The sequence below is a fragment of the Apaloderma vittatum genome, unplaced genomic scaffold (assembly GCF_000703405.1).
Source record: "Apaloderma vittatum isolate BGI_N311 unplaced genomic scaffold, ASM70340v1 scaffold4807, whole genome shotgun sequence".
Classification (NCBI taxonomy): domain Eukaryota; kingdom Metazoa; phylum Chordata; class Aves; order Trogoniformes; family Trogonidae; genus Apaloderma; species Apaloderma vittatum.
Genome location: NW_009727717.1, coordinates 63,852 through 77,043, shown reverse-complemented (window position 1 = coordinate 77,043; position 13,192 = coordinate 63,852). Strand labels below are relative to the sequence as shown.

Genomic DNA, 13,192 nt, shown 5'->3' with positions numbered 1-13,192 from the left:
AGGTTGATTGTATACAGATGTACCTACCTAAGGTGGTGATGTCTGAAACAGTTTATTAACAGTCCACATGGAATATTAAGTATTTGATGTCAGCTGAAATGGATCTAATCTAGAAACTATATAAATGGCATTCTTCATGTCTTATAATGCAATGCACTGTGGTTTTTTTATCTTGTGTAATATTTTGACTTTTTTTGTTTTGAATGCAGAGGTATTTTCTTGTTGGAAGTAATCCTGCAGAAACTAAATACCGTGTTTTGAAAATAGATCGCACTGAACCAAAGGATTTGGTTGTAATTGATGATAAGGTGAGTGCGTCTCTAATTTCTTTTTTGGTTATTCCAAATAAATACTGTCTATACTGAGCTGAATTTAAATATTACACATTTAATCTGTTTCAACAAAATTACGTTACAGAATTATAGAATCATATAACAGTTGAGACTGGAGGGGATCTCTGGAGATTGTCTAGTCCTACACTCACACTCAGAGCACTGTCAACTAGGTTGCTCAGGACCATGCCTAGTCACGTTTTGAATACGTCTGGGGACTCCACAACATCTCTCTGCAACCTTTTCTGTTGTTCAGCCATCCTCACAGTACAAAAGCTTTTTCCTATGTTCAGATGGAATTTCCTGTATTTCAATTTGTGCCCGTTGCCTCTTGTCCTTTGACTGGATACCACCAAGAAGAATCAGACTTCTTTACTTGCTTCTGCAAGTTATTTATGCACACTGATAAGATCCCTGCTAAGCTTTCTCTTCTGCAGGCTGATCAATACCAACTCTCTCCGATTCTGTGACTCTCTGATTCTCCTTGTATGTCAGATACATACAGTATTAGGGACCTTCACTTTAATGAAATTTTCTCATGTTCAGCTATACTGTTCTAAGTGCAAACTATATATAATAACTATCTAGCCAAGTTTTTAACATATCTGTTGTAATGTATCTGAAGCAAAATAAGCAGCAGCAAGAGTTTTAATGCACATGTTAGAGTAAGAAGTATATGATTTACAATCTTAATGCCTAAGACTTACATGTGACCACGACTCTTTCTGTTGCACTGTTTTTTGTGTAAAAAACTTGTTGGTAGGACCGAAGCATGACACAGAGGATGTAGAGCAGATGTTTGGTTTATTGTGTATTAGGTAACTTCTACTATTCTCTGACATGAAATAACATTTAACAACCAAAGCATTGACTTAAGTGATCGTTTATTTTAAAGCATGTGTATACACAACAAGAGGTGAGGGAACTTCTTGGACGTTTAGACCTGGGAAACAGAACAAAGATTGGTCAAAAGGGCTCTTCTGGGTTATCTCGAGCCGTCTCTGCTTTTGGTGTAGTAGGTAAGTGTTTCCTTTGGTTTTATAAAATCTCTTGTTTCTTAAGGAGCTGATGCTTACTGTGTCATACTATATATATATTTTTCTATCTCCTCTTGATTTTATTTCTTTTAACTGAATAGGATTGAGAAATTTTGTTCTCAAAGATAAATAAGTTTCTTTGTGAAAACGAGTGGGCCAGTACAGGGATGAGAGTTTTGCTGTAACTAGCCTCTTGTTTGTTACTATGGGAGAGATCTGGGAAATATCTGAACTCTAGAAGCTTGGTTGAAGATCTCACCAAACTCAACTGATTGTAGAATACAAATCGTGGAACCTGGCCTCCTGAATTCCAGATTTCACAGAATGTTTTTTTTAAAAGAAAACAAAAATTGACATCCTTTATTAGGTTTTATTTCTTCATCACACACTTTTCAGAAAGATGACTTAATCTTCCTTTGGATTAACTTTTTGCAATGACATATTTAATTATTTCCTTTACATATTTGAACAGGTATAACTGACTACAATGTCAATTGAATTTTTGAATGCTGATCAGCTGTCCGTAATCCTAGAGAACTGCTTCAAGGATTTGATAGTGTCTTCTTAGGAAGGTCACTACTTTCCTCCCTGTTGTCAGACACTGAGGTTGATATATTGATGGGTGATGTCTTGAAAGTAAATGTTGATGTGAGCTCTTACAGCCCCCAAGAATACTTTTTTTGCTTTATTTGCATCGAAGTACACTTGAAAATCTAAATCAAAAACTGCAGAGGAAGTGGAGAATGTAATTACTTTAAAAGATGCTTCTGAAATTTGCATTATTAACCAAAACATAGGAGAATATTATTAGTATTCCAGTGTAAAGCGACAGATAAAGCAAACTTTCTTTTGTATTCTTTTTGCCCATAAAGTATTTTGTAACTTATCCATGAATCCACTTTTCAAAAATTCCTTACATGAGGTTTATGTTTTATTAATAATATGGGTAAACCTAAAGAAGCGTCTAACAGTCTTGCAGCATTGGGATTTTTTGCACAAGCCATTAGTCCTCACTCTCTAAATATACGATAATACCTTTGGTTAGAGAGTGGTGATGTTCAATGAAAATTTTGCATCCCAACTGTATATTTGTTTACGTGTACTCTTTCTATTCTGTAGCTGGACAGCTACATTGGTTATCAGATATGGTGTACTATTTTGTTTTAGAAGTAACATGCTTCGTGATCTTCAGATTATCTTGCACTTCTAAAGTACATCCTTTAGACATCTTTCATCTTGACCTTATCTAATCATGTCTGTATGAACATATAATTTGAGGGAATGCAACTGGTTGTTTATTTCTGTTTTCTGGCTCAGGTCAGGAAGACAGGGCTATTTTCTGCAGGATTGGAACGGACAGCTTTGTTCTGTTCTTTGATTATTTTGTTAAACAGAGACAGTGCATTCAGTGCACTCAAATGGAGGTACTGATAGGCTAGGTTCTGGTTCACTGAGGAATGTTTAAAAGTAGAAATCACTTTTCACTGCAGAGAACCAGGCCAAGGGGCAAGGCTGGGTTCCTCATCAGACTTTGGTATAATACTTAGTGAAATTCAAAGGAGAGAAGCTGTTCACGTGATTTTGGTATCTGGAGGATACAGGAAGAACTTTGCTATTTAACAACTGAAATTCAATAGTCTGGCTGCTTCGAAGACTTTTTTTCTTTTTTTCTTACTGTCAGCAGGGTCTCCTGTCCTTGTGCAGGTGAGAGCATTTTTCCAAGGGAGGCTAATAAGGCAGAAGAAAAATTGCAGTTCATGCAATCACATTGCAGCCTCCAGCAGTGACAAGGAGGAAAATACGTGCTTTTCTCATCCTTCTTTAATTTGTAATGCAAAACTGAAAGGATTGAATATAAATACAAGTAAAAATGTGAATTGTGGGATGTAGGGGTTTGACCCTGACCGGCAGCCAGGTGCCCACACAGCCACTCTACCACCCCCCCTTCTCTGCTCAGCAGGGGGAGAAAATACATTGAAGGGCTCAAGGTTTGAGATAAGGACAGAGAGATCACCCGCATCTACTGTCACAGGCAAAACAGACTCAATTTTGGGGAAATTAGTTAAATTTATTAAAGAACAAAACAGAGAAGAGCAGTGAGAGATAAAAACAGATCTTAAAAAAAATCAACCCAGCACCTTTCTCCCATCTCTTCCTTCCTCATGGGCAAAGCATCAATCCCAGTTTCTCCACCTCCCCCCGCTGAGCGGGGCAGGGGGACAGGGAATGGGGGCTGCAGTCCGTTCATCCAATGTTGTTTCCATCACTGCTTCTTCCTCTGAGGAGGACTCCTCACTCTTCCCCATGGCCATTGTGGGGTCCCTCTCACGGGAGATGATCTTCACACACCCTTTTGCAATATGAGTCCTCTCATGAGGGGCAATTCATCACAAACTACCCCAAGATGAGTCCTCTCACGAGGTGCAATCTGCCCCAAAGTGAGTCTGGGGTGCAGTCCTTCGGGAGGAAACTGCTCCAGTGCAAGTTCCCCACCATCACAGAAGTCCTGCGAGACAACATGCTCCAGTGTGGGCTTCTCTCTTTCCACAGGCTATAGGCTCTGGCAGCAACCTGAACCAGTGCAGGCTTCCAATGGGGTCACAGCCCCCTTGAGGCATCCATCTGCTCAGGCGTGCGGTCCTCAACGGGCTACAGATGGACATCTACACCCTGTCACATCCATGGGCTGCAGGGGGACAGACCGCCTCACCATGGTCTTCACCATGACCCAGGGGACTCTGCTCCGGCACCTGGAGCACATCCTCTCCCCGCTTCTTCACTGACCTTGATTTCTTCACATATTCTCACTCCTCTCTCTCTGCCAGTTGTTGTGTGGTGCAGTTCTTTTTTCCCTGTTTCTTAAATATGTTTTCACAGAGGTGCTCCTGTCCTGTCATCACTGACAGGCTCAGCCTTGGCCAGTGACGGGTCCATCTTTGGAGCTGGCCGGCATTGGCCCTGTCAGACCTAGAGGAAACTTCTAGCAGCTTCTTGCAGAAGCTCCCCCTACAGTCCCCCCCCACCACTGAAATATGGCCAAGCAAACCCAATACATGGGGATGTATGGGTTTTTGTTTTTTTTTTTCTCTCTCCCAATTAATATGTTTGTTGACAGTGCAGCAGTGACTAGGTTTCAGGCTCTTTACTGCTAGCAGTCTACCAAAGCCACACCTCAAATGCTGTGCTCAGTTTGGAGCCCCTCACTACAAGAAGGACATTGAGGTGCTGGAGCGTGTCCAAAGAAGGGGTAACAAAGCTGGTGAAGGGTCTTGAGAACAAGTCTTATGAGGAGCTGCTGAGGCAACTGGGGTTGTTTAGCCTGGGGAAAAAAAGGCTTTGGGGAGACATCACTCTCTACAACTACCTGAAAGGAGGTTGTAACAAGGTAGGGATCAGTCTCATTGCCAAAGTAACAAGTGACAGGACAAGAGGAAATGGCCTCAAGTTGTGCCAGGGGAAGTATAGGCTGGATATCATGAAAAATTTCTTTACTGAAAGAGAAGTGAGGCATTGGAATAGGCTGCCCAGGAAAGTGGTAGAGTTGCTATCCCTGGAGGTGTTCAAAACACATGTAGACGTGGCACTTTGGTACATGGTTTAGTGGTGGACTTGGCAGTGCTAGATTAATGGTTGGACTCAATGGTCTTAAAGGTCTTTTCTAACCTAAACAATTCTATTCTATAAAGCAGCTACCTCCAAGAGCTAATTCATGTGATTTAGTTATTAAAACGTAATACTGGTGTATCACTGCCTATACAGTATTAAAAAGAAATGCAGGTTCAGAGGTGATTGTGTATTCCTACTTTTAATTTGAATTTATACATTTGTATTGTAGTTTAAAGGTTTGTTATGCTTTTTCCTTATTGTGTGTAATAGAGGCATCCAAAGAAGCAACTCGGTGAAGAAGCATGGCTATACCCTGTAGTGTTATGGAATGAGGATGGAGGCTTCAGAAGGCTTCCTTTTGCAGGCGATAAAGCCTGACACTGCTTATTCTACCTCCTTAGTCCTCTGGACTTCAGTGTTGGTGTCTGAGAGAGAAAATAGAAAGAAAGGGTTACCCTTGATGCTCCAAAAGGCTAATATAGGGGAGATGCTGCTGTAGACAGGGAATTTAATCCCTGCTGTTAAGGAGAGAGAGCACAAAGGTGTTGTAGTACTCTTATCTTCTTTTGCTGTTCTGTGCACCTCCCCAGCAGGCAAGACACAAACGTGAAAAGAAAACTGGAGTTTGGGATTCCTCCTTGCCCTTGAAAATTAACCTTTTGGGATCTTTTAGGGCATGCTTTGCTCTGAGCAGTGAGTTTCCTATTAAAAGCAAATACAAGTATCTTAAGTAGACAGCAGCTTATTCTGAGTTTTCAGTGTCTTAACTTTGCTATCTAATGTTACAAATATACATAGTGGAAGGGAAAAAAAGTAAAAAAAACTATGTACTTCATTAATTGTCACTTACTGGCAGTGAGTTGTAAGACTGTGGCTATATGTATGTATATATTTGTATGTGTAAATATATGCACTTTTTATATATAACATTAAGAACAAACAGAAATTCTGTGAAGTTTTGAAACAAGTCTGATACTGTTTTTCTAAATATGTTTGATCAAATCAATGCACACATCCAAGTAATAGCATTTTAATGTTGTTTTAACAGGTTTTGTCAGGTTTTTGGAAGGCTACTACATTGTGTTAATTACAAAAAGAAGAAAAATGGCAGATATTGGAGGTCATGCCATATATAAAATAGAAGATACAAATATGATCTACATTCCAAATGACTCAGTAAGAGTCACTCATCCTGATGAAGCCAGGTAAATAATGGTGGTAAACAGTGTGTACTTTCTGAATATTTTCTAAGCAATGGTGAACTGCATCTAGAAGTTTCAGTCACAGATTTCGTTCTGTTAGTATGTCATTCCAGCCATTTTATCTTTGTTGATAAATTAGTGTGGAAGAATGGAGAATGGACCACAACTTCCGTGGCCCCTAACCTGGAGGGTGACTATTAAAATCTTTCAGAGCTTTTTGTCCACATCTCCGTATCTCCTAAATGTCAAAGCTACATCCTAGGAAATGTGCACCCAGAAGCATCCAATTTAAACATTGCTCTTAAAAAGCAAAGTAATGCTAATACTGGTTTATATTGTTTTGGATAGTGTTCTTTTGTTAGTAGCTCTAGCATCATGTTAATCTCACCCGAGGAGATCTTTGGTGCCCTTCAAAAAGTGTTAAGTAGATTATTTAATGATTCTGTGCTGTCAGAATCTTACAAGTGCTGCTGTTGTAAAGGGTGACAAAGTGACCCACTGGTAAGTTTAATTTCTTTTTTCCTTCTGTGACGTTTTTCTGAAGAAATAAATTTGAGCCTTTGATCAGCAGGGAAACTTGTATGAAATGTACAACTACATCCTGGTGGGGTTTTTATCAAGGTGGGGTAATTTCATTTCTGTATATACCAGGCAAATGGTATCAATAAACTCTTTTTAGTCTGTGCCAAGTGTGAATATTCAAAAAGTGATGGGTTATGATAAACTGATATCGGATTATAAGTCAATGGTAACTATTACAGATTCCACTTTAAGGTATGACTGATCATAAACCTCAGTCTCCTCCCTTAGAGTGCAGCGGTGTGTATTATCTAGCCTATATAGTTATAGTGTTAGCTATTTTATCATTCTGTCAGGGGTTAGGGCTGGGCTGGCTACTGAATGCTGACAGATGCTCTCTAACCCCTCTCCCTCCCCAAACAGGAAGGGAGAGATGTACAGGCTGGAAAAGAAAGCTAAAGCAGCTTTAATAAACAATAAAAGTACTAATAAGGAAATAAAGACAATAATGAAAATATATACAACCAATATTGAACATGACTCCACCTCACCCCGTTCCCCTCCCCCCCATCCACCCCGCATATCAATCCCCACTGATGCTGCAGGGCTGGGAAGCCCCAGGCTCAGGGGCAAAGGGAAACCAGACACAGGATTCAGGAACTCAGGACTGAGATCAAAGGCAGAAGATCGGATGGAGTTGTCCTTGGACACCAGTTGTTGAAGAAGAATCCTTAACCTCTGTGATCCTTCAAGTTTATACGGAATATGATGTATATGGAATGGAATAGTCTTGCTGGTCACTGTCCTGTCCATTCCTCACTGGAGGTGCAAACTTTTACTTCCTTGTGACCTTTTTACTTCCTGACTACCCCAATATGTTACACAAGATCTGGCAGTGACCTTGGTCACTATTGGAGCAAATATAAGCAAGAGCCTTTCTGCATACCAATCTCTGGTAGTAACTGTAAACGTCAGGTGTTACCAGTTCCAGCAGCAGACACTGTCTGCAGAAACATGCTGCTGACTTCAGAAAGTGCAGCTTCTTAGAAGAGACTGAGCTGATACGTAAAATCGCTGGACAGAATTGCTTCTCTTTATAGGATCATAGAATCACTAAGGTTGGAAAAAACCTTTAAAAACATCAAGTCCAACCATCAACCCAACTCTACATGCCCACAAGTCCAACCATCAACCCAACTCTACCGTGACCACTAAACCATGTCACGAAGTGCCACATCTACATGTTTTTTGAACACCTCCAGGGATGATGACTTCCACTGCTTCCTTGTTCCAATGCCTCACCGCTCTTTCGGTAAAGAAATTTTCCCTATTATCACATCTAAACCTCCTCTGGTACAACTTGAGCCCATTTCTTCTTGTCCTGTCACTAGTTACTTGGGAGAAGAGACCAACACTTACCTCACTAAAACCTCCTTTCAGGTACTTGTAGAGAGCGATAAGGTCTCCTCTGAACCTCCTCTTTTCCAGGCTAAACAACCCCAGTTCCCTCAGCCACTCCTCATAAGACTTGTTCTCCAGACCCCTCACCAGCTTTATTGCCCTTCTCTGGACACACTCCGGCACCTCAATGTCTCTCTTGTACTGCGACGTCCAAAACTGAGCACAGTACTCAGGCTGTGGCCTCACCAGTGCTGAGTACATGGGCATGATCACTTCCCTACTCCTGCTGGCCGCACTATTTTTGATCCGGGCCAGGATGCTGTTGGCCTTCTTGGCCACCTGGGCACGCTGCTGGCTCATGTTCAGCCGGCTGTCCCCCATCACCCCCGCATCCTTTTCCACCAGGCAACTCTCCAGCCACTCCTCCCAAGCCTGTAGTGCTGCCTGGGGTTTTTGTGACCCAAGTGCAGGACCCAGCACTTGGCCTTGTTGAACCTCGTTCACCTGGCCTTGACCCATTGATCCAGCCTGTCCAGGTGCCTCTGCAGTGCCTTCCTGCCCTCGAGCAAATCAACACTCCCACCCATGGCCTTCTTGCCCCCCTGGGCACGCTGCTGGCTCATGTTCAGCCGGCTGTCCCCCATCACCCCCGCATCCTTTTCCACCAGGCAACTCTCCAGCCACTCCTCCCAAGCCTGTAGTGCTGCCTGGGGTTTTTGTGACCCAAGTGCAGGACCCAGCACTTGGCCTTGTTGAACCTCGTTCACCTGGCCTTGACCCATTGATCCAGCCTGTCCAGGTGCCTCTGCAGTGCCTTCCTGCCCTCGAGCACTCAGCCACTCCTCATAAGACTTGTTCTCCAGACCCCTCACCAGCTTTATTGCCCTTCTCTGGACACACTCCGGCACCTCAATGTCTCTCTTGTACTGCGACGTCCAAAACTGAGCACAGTACTCAGGCTGTGGCCTCACCAGTGCTGAGTACATGGGCATGATCACTTCCCTACTCCTGCTGGCCGCACTATTTTTGATCCGGGCCAGGATGCTGTTGGCCTTCTTGGCCACCTGGGCACGCTGCTGGCTCATGTTCAGCCGGCTGTCCCCCATCACCCCCGCATCCTTTTCCACCAGGCAACTCTCCAGCCACTCCTCCCAAGCCTGTAGTGCTGCCTGGGGTTTTTGTGACCCAAGTGCAGGACCCAGCACTTGGCCTTGTTGAACCTCGTTCACCTGGCCTTGACCCATTGATCCAGCCTGTCCAGGTGCCTCTGCAGTGCCTTCCTGCCCTCGAGCAAATCAACACTCCCACCCAACTTGGTGTCATCTGCAAACTTACTGAGGGTTTACTTGATCCCATCATCCAGATCAAACCAGGACACGTTCAAAGACAACATTCTAGTTTCTTCTGAGAATTTGCAAGGGTATGACAGGTTGAAGATGTTCTTCTTCATTTATATGAGAATAATTGAAACTCTTCAGCTCTTCTGCAGTATTGTTGGGAGTTTGCTTGTGTAAGTCCTAGAGAATTTGACCCATATATGTGGCAAATAGAATTACAACTTTATCTACAACTTCCTAAAATTCCTGAGTATGTGCATGAGTAGACACTGGATTTTTTTTTTTTTTAAAGGCTATTTCATTTATTTGATTCAGATGCGGACATTCTAGCGGAATACCTGTCAAAACAATTACAGTAAGATAGGTAGGGGACATATGCTAAGAGCCAATATTTTTATGTAGTTTAATTTCTGAGATACTCTGAATGGATTGTTTAGGTCTGTCTGGTTAAACTAATAATTTTCCCTTGAATTATTTTGCTAGGTATCTGAGAATCTTTCAAAATGTGGACCTTTCTAGTAACTTCTATTTTAGGTACGTATTAGTTATTAATTCCTTTAAAAATGTATATATGTATGCCTATACTTGCTGTAAGATTCTGCTTTTGGATTTTGATATGAAGATCTTTGGGTTTGTACTGAGGGGAAAACATGTGTGTGATCACATTGCTTGTCCACTTTCCTCTCTGTGTTTTGAGCCTGCTTCTCCTTCAACAAATTGACCAGGAATGTAGTCTCCATGAAGTTTAAAACTATAGAACTATTAGTGCTAGAAGGTCGACACTGAAATTACTGTTCCTACTGACTGTTCAAACTTCCCAGATTATGCAGACGTTCTCTCTTTGGAAAAGTATTATATGTCAGGTGGGTTGCTCATCCTGTCAGTTTTCCTTTCTTGATCTTGTTTTCCAGAAATAAAGCTTTGCCTTGATTTGGAAATAATGATAGAGAAATAGGTCCTCATCTAAGATGTACCCTGTGTAGGGTACGTCTTTCATAGGGTCTTCTAGGCATTACCCATTCTCTTGGTTACTGTTTCATAAATGCCATACCTAAGAGAAGTTTCTGTGTCCCAGCTACTGTTACACATGGGATTTTTGGGACAGCAGAAAAATGAGAGAGATGTGGTGATAAATATGGCAGTAACAGTTAGAAGACTTTGACCAAAAAATTAAAAAAAACCCCTCTTGCAAGTCCCGAAAGATGTGTCAGTCTAGAAGTTACCATTGGTGATAATCTTAATGTCCAATGTTTAAATAATTATTTTTATTAGATCATTAATGAGTATCGAGAACTTACAGGAGAGCCAGTAATCATTAATGCTGTCCTAGGCTAAAATGGAAATCTGTGCATACTTCTCATTCAAGTGTTGTGTACATTTGGTTTCTCTTTGGGGAAATGAATCCGAGTGGCTTATAAAATTTAGCAATTAGTGTAGAGTGTTGTCAGTATAATGACATGAGATGCAGAATTTGTTACTGTTATGGAACTAATGAAAACACAAACATCTTTTTGTTTATTCAGCACTCACTGTCTTAACATACATCTGTGCTGCAGTCACAAGTTGGAGGACAGATACAGTTTTGCAGACCAAATTTTTGGCTGGTTTGAGTTCAGTCAGAAAGTAGTACTTAAATCTCAGAAAAATGAGGTTGTCTGTGTATGGATATTTCTGGTGGAAGAGCTATTTTTGGTCTTCAGAACTGCTTCTTGGGGCACAGTGAATTAAATCTGTTGATATGCTTTGTTCAAAAGGCATGTTCAGTTTTTATTTATTACAAGAATATAAATACAATTTCAACTATTGTACTGTAAACAGTTTCTGTGTAAAGTCTCTTTTGGAAATCATTTGTATTATTTGTCTTTATAGAATTAGAATCTGTGTATCTTGTTTAAAAGCCTTTTTTTATAACGGATAAAATAGTACCATGTTAAAGGTAAGTACAGATGGAGAGTGAGGGTCTTCAGAAAAGGCCTGTGCATCTACAGTTATTAATAAATGTTAACTGTCTATCAGTTACAGCTATGATCTGTCTCACTCCCTTCAATATAATCTTACTGTCCTGAGAATGCCACTTGAGACATTAAAAACTGAAACAGCCCAGACCCGACAAGAGAGTTTTGATATATTTGAAGATGAAGGACTTTCAACACAGGGTGGAAGTGGTAAGCGCACAGCCCTAATTAAACTAATGTTGTTCATCATGAATACATATAGCATATGCTTAAGTTTACTTCTGAGAAACATTTGAGTCTTCTCTGTTGCTCAATGATCTTGTAATAGTCATGAGTTAATAGAAGATTACATAAAGTGCAAATTACAGACATTTAAATTTGAACAATGCAATTTCTAGAGGTGATTAATCATTGCTTTGTTAATTTACATCACAACTCAGACATAACTGAGCATGCTGATGCTATTTAACCATTGATTATGCAACTGACTTCTAAGATTCCACAGACGTGTGAAGTACAGAGAGAGTGGGAAGCAGTAACTGGTTAAGTACAAATAAATCTTTTTTTTTTGTGTTGGAAAATACTGATGACAGAAGAATTGTGTGAAATTAGTATCAACTCGATGTAGTAAGAACTACTGGGAAGTATTAATTGCTGATTTCAGGTGAAAATTGCAGCCTTCACTTTGGATCTGGCATATTCATAAGAGTGTAAAGAGGATCAGTCAGACAGAAAAACTATTTTCTCTCCCTTTTGTTTCACTTTCACACATACACACAAAAAGTTTCCCCTGAAATTCTTAGTATTGGACTTCTTTCCATTGAAGTTGATTTTTTAAATGTTTTATTGCCCTATGACTTGTACTAATTATCTGAATGCTTGTCAAAAAATTACTTTTTTAAAAACCTTTTTGTCATTGTATATATGACACCACTTTTTTCCTTGTTTAATTGTGAAATATCAGAAATAACAGTGCCTTCTTAGGTAGTAATAGAACACTAGGCCTTTTAAATACGTCACTGATAAACAAAACAATAGCATAGAGAAAGTCTACTAGTGTTTTGTTTAATGCTACAAATTTGATATGGAAGCCAGCTTAGATGCAACATAGTTTGAACACAGAAATGCCTGAAACAACCCCTGACAGATTTTATGCAAGATAAAATTGGACACTGTCCACCGTTTCATTTCTGACACCCTTTTATCACAACACCTACAACAGACCTATGTCGAAGAATGATAATGAACGTTAAGTAAGTAACTAATCATCTTGGGTAATGGAGCTTGCTGTGTTCAGTAGTTGTCAACTATCACACGTCCATTTAAAAGCCAAAAGTAGTGCTGTATACAGTATGCCCTAAATCTGATGGAAAATTTGAAAGATAATCCAATAATATATTTCCTTTTAAAGAAAAGTGATCCCCCCCCTGCCCAAGGAAAAGATGACAGACTGAAAGAGTTGGGGCTGTTCAGTCTGCAGAAAAGAAGGCTCTGAGGAGACCTTATTGTGACCTTCCAGTATCTTAAGGGGGCCGACAAGAAAGCTGGTGAGGGGCTTTTTAGGATGTTGAGTAGTGGCAGGACTGGAGGGAATGGATTAAAGCTAGAGATGGATCAGTTCAGATTGGACATTAGGAAGAAGTTCTTCCCCATGAGGGTGGTGAGAGACTGGCACAGGTTGCCCAGAGAGGTGATGGAAGCCCCATCCCTGGAAGTTTTTAAGGCCAGGCTGGATGGGGCTCTGAGCAGCCTGATCTAGTGGGGGACATCCCTGCCCATGGCAGCGGGGTTGGAGCTAGATGA

At 40.9% G+C, this 13,192-nt stretch overlaps 1 protein-coding gene across 1 annotated transcript in view; it reads left to right on the top strand.

Moving 5' to 3' along the window:
- Positions 1 to 209: 209 nt before the first annotated feature.
- Positions 210 to 13,192, top strand: part of FIG4 (FIG4 phosphoinositide 5-phosphatase) — a gene marked incomplete at its 5' end in the record, with an annotated part of 57,874 nt that continues 44,891 nt past the window's right edge. The window contains 5 exons of the mRNA XM_009873766.1: positions 210 to 308; positions 1,228 to 1,351; positions 6,024 to 6,180; positions 9,918 to 9,968; positions 11,451 to 11,599. Coding sequence (XP_009872068.1) covers positions 210 to 308; positions 1,228 to 1,351; positions 6,024 to 6,180; positions 9,918 to 9,968; positions 11,451 to 11,599 — 580 coding nt within the window. The remainder of the gene's footprint in view (positions 309 to 1,227; positions 1,352 to 6,023; positions 6,181 to 9,917; positions 9,969 to 11,450; positions 11,600 to 13,192) is intronic.